Below are 22,429 nucleotides of genomic sequence, written 5' to 3' on the forward strand. Positions count from 1 at the left end.
AGGGTTTCGGGCTAAATTTGGCTTGAGAGATGGAATGAAAGCCTACATGAAGCTTAATGTCTTCTTGGGTATGAGGACTCTGCAGGTGAATAGAACCAGAGCACCTACCAGTTTGCTGGCACACCGGAGGAGTCCCCAGTAAGACCTCAGATTCAGTCCACATTCACTTCCCCATGATGACACAAACGTGTAAACTGACCCCTTAAAACTGTTTCTAAAACAACTGTAAGTTTTCAGTCCTCAAATAAACAAGTAACACAAAACACTAAATTTTTACTGATGGGATCTATTAAACATTTTAAAAAGATTTAGTAATTACAGAGTTCTTGAATAATAAGGAAATTCTAGTTAACAATCAGCCTTCTGCCAAACAATACTCCATCAGTAAAAAAAATAAGGGTGAAATTCTCTCTCTGTGCCAGCTGGAGTTTTACCATGGACTTCAGTGGGGCCAGAGGAAGCAAATGATCATGTAAGTCAGTAAAAGTTTCATTGAGCTTTGAATTTTAAGCAGTGAATGAACTTGAGATAACAAAAAAAAATCACACAACTGATAAAAAGTGGACTTTTGACAAAATTAATGGCACAATAACTAAAATTATTTCTTTTCATTGTATAAGATTAATATCTATTCTTACATTAATAGTAAACAAGATGTATTTTATAGAACAACCTATATGGAGCTCTTGAGGCAAACAAAAATTTGACTGAAAAAAAGAGAGTTCTAATTAGTACATTAATCACAGGCATACTGGTTGAATTCACTTATTTTCATAATTTTGCCACATCTTTAACAGATATGAAAAAGCTTCTCTATGTCTGCTCTTCTTATGTCTGCAGTTCCACATTGCTAAAATCCCCCTTGCTTTTGTGTATTTGAAATGTATTTATATCTTAAGGATTATAAACAAAGACATTTCTTTTTCTTATAGTATTCATACACTGAACAATTCTTGTTATTTCTGGTACAGCTTTTGCATATGTTTCTTTTAAAAGGCAATTCTATCCATAGTATGCATTGCTCTTACACTCTGACATTATTTATTCTTCATAATGATGTCTTACCATAACCTTCAATCAAGTGCCTTAACATATCTGGGTTTTGAAAATAATATTGAGGCTGTTACATTTCAGTTTTTTAACATTTTAATTCTTAACCAATATACATGTCAAGTACATTTTCAGTCTGCAGATATGCTGTGCTGTCTAAGTAAATTCTGCTGATTTAATAAGGAGATGGGAAAAGACTTTAAAGTCAGTGATCCATGAAGCCTCCTTACAAGTTCTGGTATGTCAGAGAGATGACAGTATCCTGTACCAAACCACCTACTGGAGAAGTCATAGAAGACAACAGACACATACACAGTTTGTTCATCACACCTTTGTTATTCTGCATTGTAGAGATTTGCACATGTTCCTGATTCAAAGATCATCTATGGAATTTATTCCAGAAACTGGAAAAGGAACGTGGGTGATTTTTCTGAGGCACAGCCTCATGTGCTACATATAATCACGGAATTGTTTGGGCTGGAAGGGACCTTAAATAAAGGTCATCTAGTTCCAACACCCCTGCATAGGCAGGGACACCTCCCACTACACCAAGTTGCTCAAAGCCCCATCCAACCTGTCCTTGACTACTTCCAGGGATGAGACATCCACAACCTCCCTTGGCAGTGTGTTCCAGTGTCCCACCACCCTTGCACTAAAGAGTCCCTTCTTAATGTCTAACCTAAATTTAACTGTGTCAAATTTAAAACCATTGCCCCTTGTTCTATTCCTATATACCTTCATAAAAAGTCCCTACCCAGCTTTCTTGTAGACCCCTGTCAGGTACTGGAAGGCTGGCCTAAGGTGTCCCCAGAGCCTTCTCTACTCCTGGCTGTGAATAACCCCAACTCTCTCAGCCTGTCTTCACAGGAGAGGTGCTCCAGCCCTCTGGTCATCTTGGTGGCCCTCCTCTGGACTGACTCCATGAGTCCACAAAATAGAGGCAGGTGGCTTTTACTTCCACCACTGGTACAGAAATATGGGTATTTTACATTACTCCAATATCTGTCTTGGAAATAAGTTTTATCTTCAGTGATGTTACCATTCTGGGCCAAATTAGTGCAGTAAATTGGAATTCTGCTAAAAAGAACCAAAGTTAAACCCTTTAGGATTTGGCTGTACTATTATACAGAGATCTCCAAATAAATGAGTTTGGTGTGTTTCAAGCAAACACTCCCTGCTCCAAAGGTCAACTCATTGGTGGAATTCACTGAACTTTTATTACAAATTCAGAACTCAGTGACAGTCTCATTGAACTTAACATGTCATGGACTGTTAATCTGAGAGTGCAAGTGGGATTTGTACTCTTTCTCACATTCTGCATTAAGTAGTGTCATCTGGATTGCCATGGACTCTACCACAGGTAAACTGGAAAACATGCAACAGCTGTTTATGTACCACTATATATGCTTAAAATAATTTATACCATGGCTTGGACTTTTCAACAGTTGCTCAAAAAGGAGTAAATAGAAAAGATCAAAATAGTACTAGATTTGATGTTACTGAAACTATGTGGTTTTATATTTACAAAACTCATTTAAGAAAGAGAGTTGTGCAGTGTTTGTAACGGACTTACTGGTGCTTTCCTACAGCATTTTTGAAGACTGCGGTCATTCACAGTTATCACAACAGTCATAGACAAAGAAAAGCAAGGAGTAAGGAGGTCACAGAGCCTCCTGAAGTTTTTAGAACATAAAAAACTATTTTAAAAATCAAAAAATAACATGTGCTTAAAAAAACCCCCAAAAATATAGAACTGCACTTTTCTAAGAATATATACTGTCTCCATTTTTTTATTATATCCTGTCCAGGTTGAAATCACAACTATTATTTGCTTGCACCAGAAAAAAAGTTTCTGAGTATTTTCACTGGTTTCCTGATTACTTCGAGAAAGTATCAGTCCTTTCAACAACAATAAATATTATAATGAACAATAAAAAAACTCAGTATCAGATAAGTCTCCACTTGGCCTTCCTCTCCTCTGGTTTACCTGGATGTTTCTAATTCTCTTTGGAATTTATACAGTAGCAGGTAATTTGACTGAATAAACCCTTCTAGTCAAAATGTTGTAAAAAACAACATAGCAACACAGAGTTTGTCTTTTTATCTCAACTAGATGAGAAATCCCTTCTTTAAAAAATTTTTGTGGTAGAGACAAATTGATACATAGTGGCAATGGTTAGGCAATCAGTGACTCAGCTAAGTCATAGAAACAACTAAATACAGAATTATTTTTTCAAGGATAAAAAAAAAAGGAAATCTGCAAACCAATCTATTAACATTTAGGATCATTAAAAAGATGGATGATTCATTTAGTAGTTAATTCAGTTAGTCATCAATCTAGTAAAACTTGCAAATGTCACTATTATGCACAGACCTGCCTGTATAAAGCTGCTCAGGGAAGTGGTGGAATCACCATCCCTGGAGGTGTTCAAAAATGTGTAGATGTGGCACTTCAGGACATGATTTAGCTGACATGGTGTTTTTAGGTTAACAGTAGGACAAAATTCAGATGACAAAATTCATCTCCCAGAATATGCATGATCACATAAGTTTTTTGATCTATGGAAGTATTCAAGAATCATTTTCTCTTACTGAGGGGAACTCTAAACTTCTCTGCTCTGGTTGGAATAATTGTCACCAGAAAACTTAATCACTGAAGGCTTAATGTATTCAGGAAAACTTGTGACAGAATGATTAGCAAAATCCTTCCCCAAGGAAGGTTCTACAGTCATGAGGAATTAATCAGGAAGCAGTGAGTGTATCTTTGGAAGGTCATGTCCAAAAGTCTTTGTGTGGCAACAGTCTGTAAACTAGGTATATTTTCTATCGTGTTACCTATTATGTGCCATAATACATATGGCAAATATACACGCTCTCAATACACAGAGAGATAATATATTACCTATTCTTTGTCAAAATGCACATCTGGTGATTGGGAAAGCTGGGAATTGAAGTAGGATTTATGCAGAAATTGCTCTGTTGAGTTAATTTTGGTTTGTGTTTAGTTTCTGACTTCTTGGCTTCAGTGAACTTGTCAGGTGCAATCAGCAAATGATGTGACAGACATTGCAGAGTCACAACTTTGGACCTGTTTTCAGCTGGGGCCTCAGCCAGTTTGAGCTATGCAGACTTCCTCAGCCAGTGTTTCACCTTCCTGTTCACTCAGCTCTGGGAGCTGGCATTGAAAGACACCTCTCACTGTGCCCCAAGGGACAGAGGAGCACTGTGAAGTAATCTATCCTAGCAGTTCGGTCTCTACAAACTTGCTACAAACTAATGACATTACATGGTAAAGCAATGATGGACTTGTGCTACACTTAAGCTTCTTTAATGTTAGTTTAAAACACCCAAAGTAACAAAAAGATATTTCAAGAAAGGCTTGTTATCTAATGAGTCTCTGATAAACATAAAATTGTGGTATTGTACTTATATTAATGTTTAGGTAACTTCTATCATGAGGTTTTAGGCAATGCTGAACTGAGTAGAAAAGGAAAAGACAATATATTTTCCTTTCCTTGACCTTCTTTAATGGAAACCTTTGTTAGAAGGTCTGTATTGATATAACTTTATGAAAATTTATTTACTTTCCAATGAGTACTTTGTGCTGATTAAGTGAGGAAGGATTACCTTCTTTACTGCTATTTATAACACAGCTAATGATTTTCTTTGGGGTGAAGAGCTTCTTATTTATCTTCAGATGCTTTCCTTGACAGGGACAAAGTCAGGACAAAAAGGTCTCCATTGCCTCTTTTACTACAAGGTAAAAATATGGAGCTGCTTCCTGTAAAAGTTTCTACTCACACAGATATTCTCATATGTCTGGGTCATGTTTTTCATATCAAGGTGTTCCCTGTAGTTTTGAGGATTACAATAAAAAGACCAATCCATTAATCAGTTACCTTAAATGCTAGTGTAATCTATTTTAAAATAATATGGCATTATTCTGGTTTTATTAAAATGCCCTGTTATGTAGTTGCCCTTCCATTTGTAGGAGTTTTACTTTCAAAATGTTTAAAATGTTTAAATCAGATGAAATGTTTAAAATCAGATGAATCATCGGTTCTCTTGGGAAACACTGTTCTGCAGTAACCTGCTGCATCTTTGCCCCATGTACAGACATTTTCAACTACAGTCATTAGGGCAGTTTCTATCTCTCTGCCATATTACAAAATTAGTAAGTTTTTTTCAATAACTTTGCAAAACCCATAGGACATGACATAGCAAATCCTGTTTTACTTCAATAATGAGGTTTGCAACCTCTGATTGGTACTTGCAGGATGACACATGTAAAGGAAAAGGGTCACCCTTACAACTGGTTTCACTTGTAGAGTTTGCTTGTCCTACATTAGAAAAACATGCTTGCTGAAATTTTGTGGAAATCTCAAATATTTGGCATAAAGAACTGTTGTAGGTACTAGTATTAGTGTAGGTACTACTTCCTGCAGGTGCAAGGTGTTATCCTGTTTCTCTTACCTCGTGTAATATACTAACATTACAATTAACCCATCTGCTTTTAGCTTTTACATATGAAAATATTTTCATAATAGCCATATGGGTCTTCACAAATTTCTGATAACAGCAGCAATGACCCATTTGTAATGAATGTCTCAGTGCATTTCCATCAAATTAGAAAAAAGCAGAATAGAAACATGAGACAGATGTAGCAGTAAAGCATGCTTACCTTCATATGTTCCACTTTCTAAAAGAGCACCACTTTTCTCCAGTTCCATAAAATCTTCAACAGTGATGAAAATATAGTCCACACCAGGGACTTCCCCCTCCTTATGTGGCCTTGTGGTGCCTATTAATAAGACAAAAGACACACTATCAAGCACAGGACCTGAATGTAGAATGATAATTTTGCAATTTTTTCAAAACGTACAACATAAAACATTTATACATATAGCACATGTTCCTTGTCAGAATATCTTTCAAAACCATATGGCTAAATTTTTTAAAATTGATAGGTGTATATGAGATGCATGTTTAAGATCATGTAAGATGTTCTATGGATCCATATTATTTATTCTTATTAATCAAAATGTATCATGCTGCTATTATTTTTATGTTACTAGAGAGATCCTAAGTGACAACAGGCATTCAGAGTTAACACAAATATTCGATGTATATTTTCTATGGCTTCAAACAAAGTCTTGTCTACTATTGATTTGCTCCATGATTTTATAACCATTTATTACACAAAATAGTAAATCTAAGTAGACCTGCAAGGGTCATATTCACAGTGTTTGTTTCAGTGATATAAGTGGACTTGATAAATGGTTCGGCATAAGGGACTGAGTGATTCACTTCACCTGCTAACTGGGCTGGCAAACCTCAAAGGTGCCTATATTGTCTCTGTTGTGATCTCTGGAAGACAGAACTGCATAAGCACTGGTAGACATTCACAGAATCATCAGAATTGGAAGACTCCTCTAGAGATCATCTGGTTCAACTCTCCCACTAAAGCAGGATCCCAATGGAATCCTAGGCTGCATTAAGAAGAGTCTGGCCAGTGGTAGAGGGAGGTCATTCTCCCCCTCTACTGTGCCCTGGTGAGGCCACAACTGGAATACTGTATCCAGTTCTGGGCTCCCCAGTTCAAGGGAGACAGGGAACTACCGGAGAGAGTCCAGCTGAGGGCAACAAAGGCAACTGGTCATCTCATAATGGGGGAGGGGAGTGAGCAGCCCCGTGGTCCTTGGTTGTCAGCCAGGCTCCAACTACAACACAGGTCTTCATCTCCCTAGACAAAAGTTTAACATTATGACATCATGCAAAAGGTGCTGACTCTTCCTCAGTTGTTAGTCCACCACTTTAAACATTGTATCATGACTTATAAAATAACAATTCAGATTCAAGTCGGCCAATACAAAAGCTACTTCATTTTACTGTTTGATGTCTATTATTCAGGCATCTGCATTTAAACCTCTTGAAGCATTTTGTGCGAGACTCATCATAAGTTTAAGAAAAACAAGTGTAATTGTTGTCTACATTTTTGCCCTGTGTACAAACTATTCCAGTCAATATAGATCTCATCACTGGTGGAAGCAAGGGAGCTATTCAGCTGCCTGTCTGCCAAGACCTCAATTCAGCTGGCCAGACACAGGTCTCTGGGGGATGCCTCAGATACCACGTGAAGCTGGCAGACACAAAAAGGACAAAATACCCCTTGCATTGCCCCCAAACGTGAATTTTTTCCACACTGCCCAAAATGCAGCTGTCTTAATCTCATACTGATTCCTACTCTGCTGGAGACTTTTGTGCAACAAAGAGCACATAAGAAGTGTAAGGTTCCCTTAATGTCAATGGCAGGATTCCTGGGCTCTCAGTGATTCCTCCTGGCCAGTGCTCGCTTTGACAAAGCACTGGATGGCCTTAAGAGCTCTCCAAATTCCTTGCTGTCAGTGGAGACACAGCAACATAATGGTGCCTTAGTTAGGTTATCTGGACTGCTTGCCTTTCTCTCTCTACTGCTTGACACCTCTCTTTCCTCACAGGGAGCCTGAATGTCTCTGGCAAAGACTGAGACAGAAGCTAACATTTCAGTATCTTACATCAGGAATATGTTTTGATAAATCTTTAAGACACTTTCCCTTATTTGTCTAATTCAAATTCCCTTTTCATCTCAACATTTTAAACTATTTGGTTGCTTATTTTTGCAAAATCCATATTTGCAGAAACGGGTTCATTAGGTTTACTACTATTGTTTTTCAGGAATAGTGTGGTTAAAATACTGAAACACTTGGATTGTCCGTACATATGTTAAATTTACATCTCATGAAATATCTGACCCTGGGGATGCAGCAACATCCTCAAAGATCTCCAGGCCTTTTTTGAGAACTGTGCAGAGGCACAGGCATTCTGGCAAGCCCCCAAGCTCCTTGGGAGCTCTGCTAACAGCACAGGCATCAGATGTTTGATTTGCATGCTCTCTCCCGAGGATTTTTTCACTCCCACAGTCTATTGACAGGAACTATCTCTTCATAAAACACTTTGGCAAATCAGGGATTCCTAGACATGGCACAGGGCAAATCAGATGTGTACCTCTAGCTTTCTGTTTCTTCAGTATTTTTATGTACCCAAACTAGGATTTCCTGAAGTTTATCAATCAGACACAAACACGGTTACATAAAATGTGGAGGTAAGACCTGCTCTGAGCAGAAAGTTGGACCAGATGACCTCCTGAACACCCTCACATCTAAATTTTCACTGGTTTCTATGACATTGTTAGTTTGTTTTAAACATGGATATTTAGCAGGGATGACCGCAAGGTCTTGCAGGATGTCCAACAACAGACTCATTTATCCCTGTGTTTCTCCACTTTGATCATAGTCTTTGGTCAGCTTGCCTAGAAAAGTGTAATGCACACATCCTAGATTCTGAATCCCTCTCTTAAATTGGATGCTGAAGTCCTGATCTTTCTGCCCTTATGTGACTTGGTCATGTTCTTTTGGATATGGTATTTAAATGATACCATTTGCATATGCCCTGCACTATAAATTGAATATTTTGCCTGATATGTTCCTATTTCAAATTAAATACATGGGCTTGTTATAGACTAATTTTGTATCCTTAACACATACCTTAACCCTGTCTCTTCTCCAGTCAAATTGTTTATCACCTATCCCTATGTGTAAGGCAGCCATGAGATGTGCTCTGTTTAGAGCTGCATATATAATAATAAATTTTGTTCTGTAATACTCCAAGATTTCAGATAGTTCCTATTTTACTTTAAGATGAATCTAATGGATTTTTGTGGCCAAACAAAAAGACAGAATTCCACTTCAGAAACACCATTGTGCTACTGTACATAGAAGTTTCTTAATTTAATCTCCCTGTATCTCAGTTTCCCACTGATTTCCCTAGATGACTAAAGAGCTTCTGATAATTCTAGAGGATGTTTTCCTTTCTTCATTTCTCTTGCACCCCATGGTTTCATTAGATATTTCAGCATGGAGATCACAAATCCTTTCTACTGAAAGTTAAATCAAAAATGAGTAAATTACACAGATGAACATTTTTTAAGGAAAACAAGACATTCTAGAAAGTACCTTTCCAGTTCTACCTATACCTGTGCTAGGTCCTACCTACTGTCCTACAATACCAGGAGATAATACTAACACTCAGATGGTAACATGGAAGGTTTCAGCCTCTTATAATCATTAGGGAGTCTGCTAGAGGTCAGCATTGTTTCACAAAGTACTTCTATGCTATGTCAACTACTTATTTTCTTCAAAAAAAAGCAGAAAATGTATGAAAAATGTATGAAAATGTATGAAAAAGCAGAAAAGCAGTATGTGTCCAGGGTGACTCTTACCCCAGGTACAGCAGTTTCTATCCTCACCAGAATATTATTGCTCTAAAATCTTACTGAGTCCTGTTTCCCTCCTGCATTAGTCCCATTCTCTCAGCCTGGAGGACCTGACGTCATGCAAAATAGCAAAATAGTTAATTCCCTGGTTAATGGCATAATCAATAGTTATTGCCTCTTTTACTCCTATACCCTGGAGTAACTGAGTTACTGCTATTAATATTTCTGCTGTCCTTTATACCTTTCTGTAAGTACCAGAGGGTTTGCAATATGAAGGTTTACAGACTTGGAGGCAGTTACTGAGGAATCTTCAACATCCACTGAGGTCTGAACATTGAGGTCTCTATATATGAATTCTATAGACCACAGGCAATTTTTCATTTTCCTTGCTTATAACTAATGTAGAGTTACCACTCATTTTGTCTCTAGCTACATTCATATAGACAGATAAGCAGGTCTAAAAACTACAGTGATTCAAGACTTAAAGCAAAGGTTTAATTCAAAGCCTCATATTTTCCAGAAACAACACCTTTCGTTATGCAGCATCAAAGCTTAATAAGACACACCTGCTACTGCTTATAGTATTTAGCCTTTTACTAATGTAAAGTGAAAATAGTAACCCAGTTACCATTTTGTTACCATGGTAATGTATGAAAAAACAATCTTTGAATTTCATAATGAAAGAGCATGATACTTTCAAATCTTGCAAGATCAAAATCAGCAAAGCATATTTGCACTATGCATATGTATGACAACTGCAACCCATTGTTGCTGTTGAACATAAGATACAAAGAGAGTAGCTTGCAAGTAAGAGAAACAACTCCACACCAGAGAGTGTTGTGGTGCAATGTGTAGGTACCTTAGAAATTACAGGATCTTGGTCTACAAATTCTGAACTGATACTGATACTGGCCTTTGATTTCATAAGCACTGCTTGCATCATTCGTCAACTTGCTCCCAAAAACAGTATTAAGGTCACCCACTGAGTAACTGCTTTGTCTGGATTTATAACTTCAAGATGGACAGTTGGGATAGTTTAGCGATTATTTTACCTTGTTTATTCTTCTGTTCCGTGGGAGAAACATGGTGATTTACCATCCCTCAGCACAGGCTTTCCATGCTCAGTGCTGTGTTATATGATGGTGCTTTGTTTTTGGAGAGGAATTAGGTGCTGTTTAAATAGCTTTTGAAAGAGCACTTTTTCTTTCAACTGTGTATAGGCATCTGAGGGTATAAATTCAGACACCTAAGAAATCTTTGCAATGAACAAGAAAAAGAGTGACTTCATTTAACAGCAATGACTGTTTTTGAAATACTGCTTATATGAGATTGGGGAACAATGAATAACACTTAAAAAAAATAATAATTTATTGTGATTGCTAGTGCAGCTTGGAAAAATGATCAGGTCAGGTAGTGTTCAGTCCAGATGCCCATTATTAGTACAAAATTATAGAATTATAAACTCTGGAAGAACTGTATGTGAGTTTGAACAGGTAGGAGAAAAATTAGTACATTATATGTCTCTTGTTTAATCTCAGCATCCAAGTACATAATTAAATATAATTTGTGCTTATTTGGGAACAAGTTGTTCAGTTGGACTTGGAAAATATCTCTACTTCTTAGAAGCACTGAGTCTTCACTGTGTCTGTCCACCTCTGCTACTTTCAAGAGCAGGAAAGGTGCCCTCTGAATATTTCTTTTATTGCTAATTCCATGTATAATGTGTGATAGCACAGGAAAATGAATGTTAGTTAAAAATCCCAGAACTATGACAGGAAAGACTGAGAAAGGTGTTCTGTGCTCAGTACCACTGATACATTTTCAAGAATACTTCATCCTTGCATAGCAAATAACGCTTATTTTACAGTCTTTGGCAGCATTCCAAGGATAATATTAACATGAGTAGTGTTCCTTTACAGTTTATATGATGGTCAGGAGAGCTGAAGCAAAGCCCTTGGTCCCTGCATAGTCCAATACTTACACACAGACTTCGCACAAGTTTCAGTGCTCTGAGATTATTATAAGTATTTTTATTATTACATTTTTTAATTGCAGAGTAAGGGCAAACATGGCATACCTCTTCACTATCCAAACACCTTCATAGTTATTTAGCTGATTTGCATTTAAATTCACAGATTGGTTCCTCTTGCATGAGGTAAATACAAAAGTAAAGGTGTGTCTTTGCTACAAGGATTTACAGTGCAACTGAAAGGCACAGTAATAACCTAACTCTTTTTGCATAATTATCTACTACTTCCAAGTATATGGAAGCAAATACGGCCTTATTGTGCTTATTTGTTCCAAATATAACAAAACATAAAGAGAAAAACAATCTTTAATAGAAAAAGCCCTTTTATTAGGCATTCTGATGAAAATCTGTTTTGTAATTCTGCTCTATACAACAGCTTGTTGTGGAAAGCACTACACCAGGCTGTCATACATTAGAGTAGCTGGAGGGATCCCTCCTGCAGAAACAGGCTGCTAATCTTTAATAAACTTCAGCTGAGCCTTTGGTATGACCTTGTATACACTTTGCCTTACAAAGTTGTTGTCAAAACAACAACGTTTAATTAGCTCCTTTGTTTGTTTGCCAAATTACTCTGGGATGCTATTGCTGTGCAGAACTGAAATGTATGGGAAATTATACCTATCTTGTCAAATTACTAACTGCATTAGGCAGAGAAACACCACATTCATCTTGATCTACTGAATTCCCAGCTGAAGAGAATAATAAATGTAATTTTGATGCAAAGTGATTTTAGATGTACTACAAAGCAGGAAGCTTCAAATGTTTATGATACTTCTCATGGCAAAAACATAACACAGAATGGCATAAGACCTTTCTTGCTAAGAGTTGTGAAGGGGAAAAATTTTTTTTTCCTTCTTTCAAAGTGGGCAATACCAGTAATTTCCTGTTGCATATCTATAAAAATAATTGCAGGAGCAAAAGAATTAATTCCAGATTCCTGAAAATATTTTTCAGGCGTAATAGTTTCAAATTGCATTAATGAGCAGGTTGTTTGCAAATGTGATCCCACAGACAATCTCCAGGTTAATCAATTCGAACACCACTAGCAAAGGTGCTGAATGCTCTATAGTGAGGCAAAGCAAGGTATTTAGCAGCTGCTGAGCTATGAGGCTACAGCATTACTTGAACAGTTACCCCTACATAGAGAAAAAAAGCAGACTCTCTCTGAAAGAAACAGCATGTTTTTACTATCTCCAGGATTTTCTGACCAAGTTTTAGTAGAAAGAGAAAAGCACTTAGCCATACATTCATCACAAAAATAATATTTTCGTTTCTGGGTGTTTAATTCACCTGAATTAACAGAAAGTTTTCCAGTCACTGTGGACCATCAGGATTTGCCAATATTAGCAGAAAAAATAGATTAGCTCGATAGATCAATAATATAGTGACCACTGAAATTAGGTGGAGAATTTGGGTCACATCATAAGAAAGTTTTGGTTTGTTTTGTTTAAGAAAAAAAATGCTGACACATTTTCACATTTTTAAAGTTTTTATTATATTTTGGTATTGATGAAACTGTTACATGTTTGTCACATTTTTATTTTTCCGGGAGAGGTAAAACATTACAGACAAAAGCAGTTTCAGGTACTCTGTACTAGGTTGAAGTGGCCACATTCTGTAGTACCACATAATTCTTAAGATAAAATATATTTTGTAACGTAAAACAGATACATTGTCTTTCTGGATTTTAGATCTACAATGCACACAGTAACAGATACGTATGTCCTTTGTGGAAAGAATAGGCATCCAGCCTGAGGTTCTTTAGATTTTCACTTTTTCTAAATTTAAGACACATGCATTAGGTAGGCTTGAAATAACCTCCTGCCTGGTAATGGCAAGATTATTCCACTCAGATGTGCCTATACCTTAATTTGTTTGTTTGGTTGGTTTTTTGGGTTTGTTTTTGGTTTTGTTTTGTTTTGGTTTGGTTTGGTTTTTTTGGTTGTTTTTAATAAGATTCAGTATGTATTGAGTAGCTTCCAGTTAAATATAGCCTGGGTTTCTATTTGTCCTTTTGCTTTTGTGCAGCGTAGTAAGAACTGTACAACATGCATAAAACCAGCCCAAAGATAGTTCATGCATTTTAAAAATTAAGTCATATTGGAGATGAACAGCAAAGTAAAACTGGGAGATGGGAATGATAGTATTTCTACCTGAGGACTGCAGGTAGGATGTTATTTATTCATTTGGTTGGTTAATGCTGCGAGGACCAATGGACCAGCAAGACACCCAGAGAAGAAAAGCAGCACAGCAGCTACAGGCTGAGATGGATACTTGAAGACTTTTCTTTAAAATAAACTGTGACATATCCAAAACTACCCATTACACCATGCAGTGATTTGATCATTGCACTTCCATGCTGTTATACTGTGATAGGCACTGATGTACTGGGTGTTCCCTCTACCAAGGTACATGACTCACTGCCTGGCAATCCCAGCATGGATCCACTCACTTGCCTGTTGTTGGTGAATTCCTCGTTTAGTCTGCAGGGTATTTTCTTTTCAAAACAGCTCTGACCCAGCATTATGCCCAGCTGTACAAGCTCCATTGCCAGCGCATCATTTGAGAAAATAAAACATCTTTTTTCCCCTTATCTTTGCCAAGAGTATCTTTTAAAATGTTAACAATAGACTTCAGAGACAAAAGCTAATGGGAGAGAAGTGTGAATACTTTGTGTCAAGTTAGGCATGGAATATTGCCAAAGATACTTGTAAAACAGTCAGAAAAGCTGTTGCTAATGCAGATATCATTATAACACTTAAATGCATTCTATGTAATGTCTGGAAAATACCAAATTGGGAAATTATGGGTGTTTTTGCATTTGGAAGTGCAGACCACACATACAGAGATTAACCAAGGGCGAGAAGGAATCTGATTTTCAGTGCTCAAAAAGTGAAAAGTTGAAAAGAAGGAAATTCAGTTATTAATCAGTCTAGATTCCACATTTTTTCCTAAAAGTTATTATTTTTTTAAGACAAGAAGTAGCACCAGCCATGAAGCTCTAGAAGAAACTGGGAAGCCACCCTGCAATATATCTCACTACCTTTCATAGTTATTATAAAACAGAATGTCAGCTTTCCAAAGAGACAGAAGAGAAGTGAACTGCTCTAAAGAAATATTTGAGAACAGAAATCTGAAAACCTGATGATAAATGGATAGTAGGTTGTGCTCGTAGGAAGATGGAGGTTTTATTTTGGTTAATTAGGAACTCATAGAGATAACAAGTCCTTGTGCATTCCTTAAACATTCATTGTTGCTCTTCCATGGATTTCCAGTCTCTCATGTAAAGATATAACTGAAACATGATCTTAACTCTCTTGGACATTTAGGCTTTGATTCCCATTGCACAAAGTTTTTTGCACTCCCATGAACATTTATTCCAACTATAAACAAGAGTATTTTACCTGAAAAGGAATATATATGTACAAGAGAACTACCTAAAGAATTAAGCTGTGCATCAGGTATTTTGATGAGACAACCATGTAAGCATAAGCATTTATGTTTCAGTATATTCCTTCAGATTTATGTCTTCTGCTAATGAGATCTAGACAGTCTTCCGATGTTAGTAATAAAATAAAGGTACACTTAATTATATGCAAAATGCTGTCTACTACTAGAAAAGCTTAATTAGAACACGGTTCCTTAAGGTCTTCAGAAAAAAAAAAAAATTCTGGGAAATACCTCATTTTTTGCAGTTATTCAAGAGGATAGAGAATGTAATTAAAGAGGTACTTGCCCAGGAGTCTGCTGGCATGCATGGATGTGCTAAACAGCCAGATATTATAGCTGAAGCTTTGCCCAATGTCAGCAATTTTATTATTCTTTTGGATGATCCAACTGATTGGAGGATCAATGGAAATATTATTGCATGAGATTTGGGATAGTTTGGTCAACGATGTCAAAACATCTATTTATATTGCACATCAATATATTAACAGAAATCCTGGAAACCACACCTGCTGTCAACAACAGAACATGCCTTAATATAAGTTGATTTTTTTAACATTGTGAATAAACTGCTGAAGGTAAATTTTACTAGGCAGTTTGTACAGGTTACGAACTTAAGAACCTGCTAAAATCATATACAGATAATATTGTACCTTTAAAGGTCTTTAATGCTTGCAATAATAATTTTTAAACTAAAAAACCCACTAATATTCTTACTCACTTTACCTATTTTACTCAAACTTAGGGAGCCAGCCATCCTTTATAGTCTATTTAATACTATATTTGAAAAGGATTTGTGAAGTTGTCAGATGTTACTACTAAATCTATGAAAATATTTTAAAATGGATTTTCCAAATCTACAGTCTTACTTTTAGAGGCATTAAAAAAGGGATTGTGAAATAGGCTGCCATAGAAACCATCCACACATGTACTTCTAAGCCAAACTCACTGCAGCTGTTTTGGAAGTTTATATCAATAACACAGATCAATTAATTAATATATCATCAACATGAAACAATAATAAGATTTTAAGAGTTATTTACTGATTAGGGAAGATGACAGAGAAAAATAAGGGAACTTCATGCTTGAAATAGGGAATCTAGTTAGTTAATGCTAATGAAAAAAAAATCTATACTTAAAGCTGGCAATCTTCAGACACAAGTCTAAAATTCTCCATCTGTTGTCCTCATAGTGTTGTTCTGCTATACCTCTGAACAATATCTGTCCAACAAGGCATGGCAGCAAGTGCCCATTCAGAGCAAATCTCTTATTCTGGATCTCAGTCTGAATCAAAAAGTGTTTTGGAAAACTCCAGTGAATGTTGGCTGAATGGTAAAAGAAAGTTCCAAGTTCCTTGGTTTTTCTCTGTCTTCCAGCCCACAGTTTGTTTTGATGGTTTCATTTCTTGTCTTTCAACCCAGGAGTTATTATTACATCCAAATCCCTGCACAATTCACCAGGAATTCACCAAGGACTCGTACTTGGTTTGGTGACAAAAAATGCTCATAGGTAATAGCAGAGACTGTTGAACTCATTTTTAATTAACAGAGTTCAAACAAATGAGTAAGTGCCTGTGCAATACTGTATGTAACATCACTGCTGCAAACCCTGCTGTTCAGCTGCTATCCAGACAAAAGAGCAAAAGCTGAATTCAGACACAGGGAATCCGGTTCCCTGAGAAAGGATCCCACCAGTGCTAGGCAGGATTTCTCCCTGTGGGACACCAGTGCATGCCTCAGGAAGGCTTCAAGCAGAAGAACTGATGCTAAAAGGCTGCTTCCCATGGCAGAGCTGCTCTGTCCATGCAGAAGCTCATTTCTCATTTGAAGGTTACATGCTCTGGAATGCTGTGCCACTCGGCCACATTGGCACAGCAAGGAGCTGGGTTTTTTTGTCTGCTTCTAGAGTAAGAGAAAGGATCTTGTTCCCTCTTTCCTCCATTTTACTTTCCACTACAAACAACAAAAATAGGATATGCACAATAGTGATGTGGTATCCTTGGTACAAAGTTCTCTGTTGCTATTCTTCATCCACTGTTTCTGCCAGGGAACAAATTTTCTATTAAAGTACAAATTTATGCAGTAAGTTCCACAGAAACATAGTGTTTGATTTTCTGTCCTAAAAAAGTCCAGTTTAAAACAGAGGGGGAGAAAATATATTCTCCTTCCTTCAGATAAATTAATGCATCATGGAACACTTCTATATTATTCAGGAACTAAATATATAATTTTGAAACCATCTCCACTTTTATATCAAGTCATTTTCCCTTAAAGCATGACTAACCTTAAAAAAACAACTCTTGAAACAGCTTTTCCCATTTGTTTTTAGGAAAAAACCTATTTTTAGTTTAACACACATTAGCAAAAAAAATATCTACCCTCAGTAACAAGTTGAATAAATTATTTATACAGGAGTCATTATTTTAAAGCATGCTTTCGAACTTAAAAGTGCCTGCTGCAGATTTAGATATTGTGACTATTTTCAAGTTTTTAAAAAAATTTAAAGAACTTTGTTCATTCTTCTTCTGAAGATAGAAAAAAAAATCTTAGATTTAACTTCAAAGGAGTCAAATACATGAAGGTGAGGAAATAAATGTCACATAATTCTGAATGTGAAGTTCACTGCTATTCTTATCTCCTACTGGAATTATTTCTGAGGTGTAAGTACAACACTGGTGAAGGTCATTTCATGAAGACTACAAGCTGCAACTGATGGACAATTTCCTTATTCCAGAGAAATGTAAGCATTATGTTGAAGGCTTAGGCTGAATAAAGAAGGGCTTGGAACAACCTGAGAGATTTCAGTCCCAGATGTGACCTTGAGATTCCTTTTGTCTTCAGTAGTGCTGAAAGCAAAGCTGTTGATGAGTGGCAAGTATTCCTTGGGTTTCATAATTAAAATTGCTGCTTTTCAGGTACAGTCAGAGTTCATTTTCTAATATGATAAGTTGTAATCAACCTTGCAACATTCAATTCAGTAGTCATTGAACTGATGAGTCACAGACATGAGTTAATTCCACTTATTTCAGCTCCAAATGGATAGCACAAATTGATGTCTGTTGCTACTGATGATAAAAGAGCAAAATAAGAGTGCCTCTATCAAATTGAAACAGACCCAATTTTTTTTAAATGGGTGTGGTTAATTACTATTTAGGAATTTGTGACTCTAATAATAAGTAGCAGAAAACTGAATGCCCTGAAGAGGGTGGGTCAATGATTCCATCTTCCCAACCACCTGAAAATGTGAATATTCCTTATTTTATAATTATGCCCCCTTTCTTTCCTTTTAAGTATCTTACCATTTCTGCTTCTTCAAAGGTCTGTTCATGAGTCTTGTATAGCAATGTACAAGATCACTATTGCTTTTTCACATTTATCATGTCTCTGAACCAAATCCTAATGTGATGTGTTGGCTTTTTTCCTGGCACCATATATATATAGTTGTCCCTTCCTTTCAAGATGTAGAAGTGCAGCAGCATTAAATAGTGGTAAAATCTGTGATGAATTTATAATATGCCAGTTTACTGAAGGTGGTGTACTTGTTATACAGACATTGTCTGAAAACCAGCTCACTCTTTTAACTCAAATATGTGTTTATCCTCAGTAATGGTTCATGGTCAGACACTATGGTTCTAGAAATCTTCACACCAGCCTAGCTTCTCGTTATTTGCAAAGTGGTCAATCTACCTAGTGGAACAGTTCCTCTTGAAAATGAAATATCTTCATTAAAGAAACATAGCATAATCTTTTTATTTTTCTTGTGCGTTCTTATTCCCATAATATCTAGTAGCCCTAGGTGACTTAAATCACTGCTTTTGGGGGTATTACCCTTTTAGTTTTATCCCTTGTGATCTCTTGAGAGAACTGCTCAGTATCTCAGGGTAGGGAAACAGCAGTTATAATAACTAATTGTAGGTGTTTATTTCACCTTTGGTGAAACAGATTTTCTGACAACTGTAGAAGGTAGATCTCTATGCCTTGGCTAACAAAACCATAAGTTTTTATCCCCAGTCATGAGAGAATTGAAATTCTGGTGATATGATGGAATTATAGTGTTACTGTCTAAGACAATGTTTGGGAAAAATCTATTAAATCAACGTTAATCACATTAGCTGCACTTCAAATGAAACTAAAAATGTCGTTATACAAATTTGAAAGGTGATTTCAGAAGCCATTCCATACTATCTCTCCACTGTTGATATTTTTTTTTAATCCACCAAGCTGTAGTTTTGTCTCTAGATAACACAAAAGACAATAACATTAAAGACAATATTTTGCAATTGGTAATTTGGTAACTGTTAATTTGGAAGTTACTTCCCTAAATTCAACAATTGAAATAATATTAAGTCTCCTTTCTAGCTCCTGTGGTTAATGGTGAAACTGTAATTCACTGAACGAAAAGTGTGATTTGGCCCAAACTATAATAAATGAGAACTACTACTGCAGAAATGAGATCTACTGCTGCAGAAACTTGATTTCAGTGTTATTAATGAAAGCAAGACAGTGTACCTGTTCAGAGAAATTAGAGAAACAAAATATTTCTCAGATTTCTCAGATCACTTTTAAGTTTAACCATGTCTTGGCATACAGCATGAGTATAGTTGAGACATTTGCATTCACAAAAAATAATGACAAAAATCCAGCAGAACAAAAAATAAAAATGAAATTAAATGCTTTTTTGTTGAAGAATGTGTAGAGAAGAGTTGTCTCCTTTGGGACAACTTTTCAGCATCTTAATCCTTTATAAGAAAAGGTGATGTCCCTACACTTACACTGCAGGGTTGTTTTGCTACCACTAGTACTGTGATGGAGAACAGGAGTGGTTTTGGCTCCAGCTCCTTCCTTGTGTTCTTTCAGCACAAGACATTTGTCACTAAGCTGTTTGAACATGAATACTGCTGTGTTAATTCAATAACAGACAGGATATAATGCTGTATGCAGTCTTGCTGAAACTCAGCTAATGCTGCTGTTACAATTTCTCCAGGGGAAAACAACAAGTTCTGGAAGGATGAGGTACTGCCATAGTCTTGAACAGCAACACTGAAAGCATCAACTCTTGGGCCTCCATACTCAGCAAAAGGTAGGAGTCACCTCCAGCTTGCAAAGTGACTTCCCAGTTGCCATCAAGCTTCAGGTTTGCCAAACAGTGGGACTCTTTTTCTATGGCTGTTGAACCATCTCACATGGAGTAACACTCAAACCATGAATCTTCTCTGCCACCTGACCAGACTGAACTGCAACTTTAACTCCCAATTTTTAGTGCAAGTTAACCTCAGAATGCATGGAACTCAAGAAATACACTGGACATAGAAACCCCTTGACAACCCAGGTGTACCACTGGAAGAGTGGCTGTCAAAACCAGCATGTGTTCAGTGACAGGTAATGGGGTCACACATCAAGCTGTGGCTTTAGCCACTACATTGACATATTAATTTTGTTACTTGTTTTTAAGAAACTTGCTTGGGTTTTGGGTTTTGTTTGTTTGTTTTTTTTTAATGTTGTTGGGTTTTGTTTGTCTCTTTGTTTGAAAAAATGTACTTAAAAGAATTGAATTCGAATTCTAGGATAAAACAAATCAAATAACACTTTTTGTAGGTTTTGAAAACTTAGTTGCTGCATTAGCTGACCTTGAGGAAAAGAAATTACTAGAAATGGGGACTTTTTTATTTAAGCTAGAGTAAATGATCTCCTGAAAGTAGAATAAAACAATGGCAGCAACAGCAAAGCTTTGTGTTGGCTGAATTCCCCATGAACAGGTCATGAAGAAGTAGAGCTTTGAATAAACTGGGTTTGTTTAAGACATGAAGACATGTCAAGTGCAGAAAGTGTATTTTTATTAAAGTTTAGATGCATGTGTTAGATGATGGTTGGCTGAATTACATCTAACAAAGATAATTATTTTAAATTAATTAATGGTGTATTTACTGCATAAACCCACCTCGTGCATAGCCATTGAGTCTAATTTTTGCAATATGTATTGCTTGCACATCATTCTGTACAGGGAACACTGAATTTTAATGACATTTTAGGAGGATTTTAGGATGTAAGAATTATGAGTGAAAATTGGCCTATTTATTATTTTGCTCGCAGTTGTTCTTTTTGTGAATTTATTTTTATCTGAGTAGAGAAAATTAATTCACCATTGATATATCTGTGATTCACAGGATCTTCACAGAAAATGGAACTAAAGATAGTGATGTAAGTCCAGAAATCTTACATTTTAGTACATCTAATGAAGCATTTCAACTTCTTGTTGATATATTATGCAAAGTATGATTGCAATAAAGCATATTGCATACCATGTATCACCCTGAAGTAAAAGATTGCTTCCAAGTATCATGAGCCAAAAACATTTTGAATAAGTCATCTTATAACCTTATGAAGATTTTGGAAATGACCTGTTCATCACTAGAGGGAGTATGTTACATTCCTTTCTGAAATGAGCTATTAACAATGTGAATTCTGTTTCACTTTCACATTTTTTCCTATAATTTATCCAGATTTTTGAATTAATATACTCCCATCTCTTATCTCTTCAAAGGAGTTCCAATGTAAGAAGGTAAAGGCACACTATAGCCTGTTGGATTTCTCATCTGCTGCAAGTGAAAAACAGCCCAGTTAAACGTGCTCAGCCAATGCCATTCTCCCATGGGAATGTGTTCTACAGTTTCTGACATTCTGACGTGTGGCTGGGGGGCTTTTCTTCTGAAATATCTGAAGGAAAGTATACAATTATGAAGATACTAAAAATAGGAAACCTTATTTGCAACTAGAAAAAATTAAAGCAATATTTTTTACTTGTATCAGTCAAGATGTTGAATTGTGGTTTTATATATTTGCAAGTAATTGATTTCAAGCTCATAAATAACACAGTACAATTTCTTCATACCTTAATATTAATTTCAGTCTAAAATTATACAGTAAATAATGCTCTTTATCTTGCCACTACTTTATGTTTTAAAATCCAGTAAAGCCAAGGAATTCACTGCAGGTCAATTAGTTCACTAATAACACAAAACACCAGTATATCACCTGTTCAACCTTCATGGATATTTTTTAGGGGGGGGGGTTCTTGGGTTTGTTTGTCTTATTTTGTTTTTTAACCTGTGGACAGTGTAAGATCCTTAAATGTACCCTCTGTCTAAAATGCAGACTAGTCCAAGTGTTGGGTAGAAACAGACTTCATGGAGAAAATGTTTGGAAGATATGGCAATTAGTACTGAAAAAGGATTTTTCCATCTCAACAAGAAATACATTTTGCTAAATAAAATAAACCCCATCTGTTCTGAGAGAGAAATAGCTATAAAAACAATATTCTAAGGTAAAATATAATGGTTCCTAAATAATTTCAAATGTATTTCTACCCCAAAGTAGGAAGACACAAGAACAGAGAACAAGGTACAAGACCCAAATTATCTGCCATCACTGCATGAACACTACCTTGGTAGTACCCACTACACAAGAAAGCTTTGTTTTATAGCAGTGTGGATGAATCTTCATTCTTTGGTTCTCTGACCTTGAATGTTGCTGTCTGCGTAGATGTGCTAATTTTTGATGACAGTCTCACATGAGTTTAAACTGTTAGACATTTTA

At 36.3% G+C, this 22,429-nt stretch overlaps 1 protein-coding gene across 8 annotated transcripts in view; it reads right to left on the reverse strand.

Moving 5' to 3' along the window:
- The window catches only part of MAGI2 (membrane associated guanylate kinase, WW and PDZ domain containing 2), a 694,924-nt gene that overhangs the window by 273,655 nt on the left and 398,840 nt on the right, over positions 1–22,429 (reverse strand). For all 8 annotated transcript variants that reach the window (XM_071734034.1, XM_071734029.1, XM_071734032.1 and 5 more), the window contains exon 3: positions 5,732–5,851. In XM_071734034.1, coding sequence (XP_071590135.1) covers positions 5,732–5,851 — 120 coding nt within the window. The remainder of the gene's footprint in view (positions 1–5,731; positions 5,852–22,429) is intronic.

The sequence above is a fragment of the Heliangelus exortis genome, chromosome 1, assembly GCF_036169615.1.
Source record: "Heliangelus exortis chromosome 1, bHelExo1.hap1, whole genome shotgun sequence".
NCBI classification, from domain to species: Eukaryota; Metazoa; Chordata; class Aves; order Apodiformes; family Trochilidae; genus Heliangelus; species Heliangelus exortis.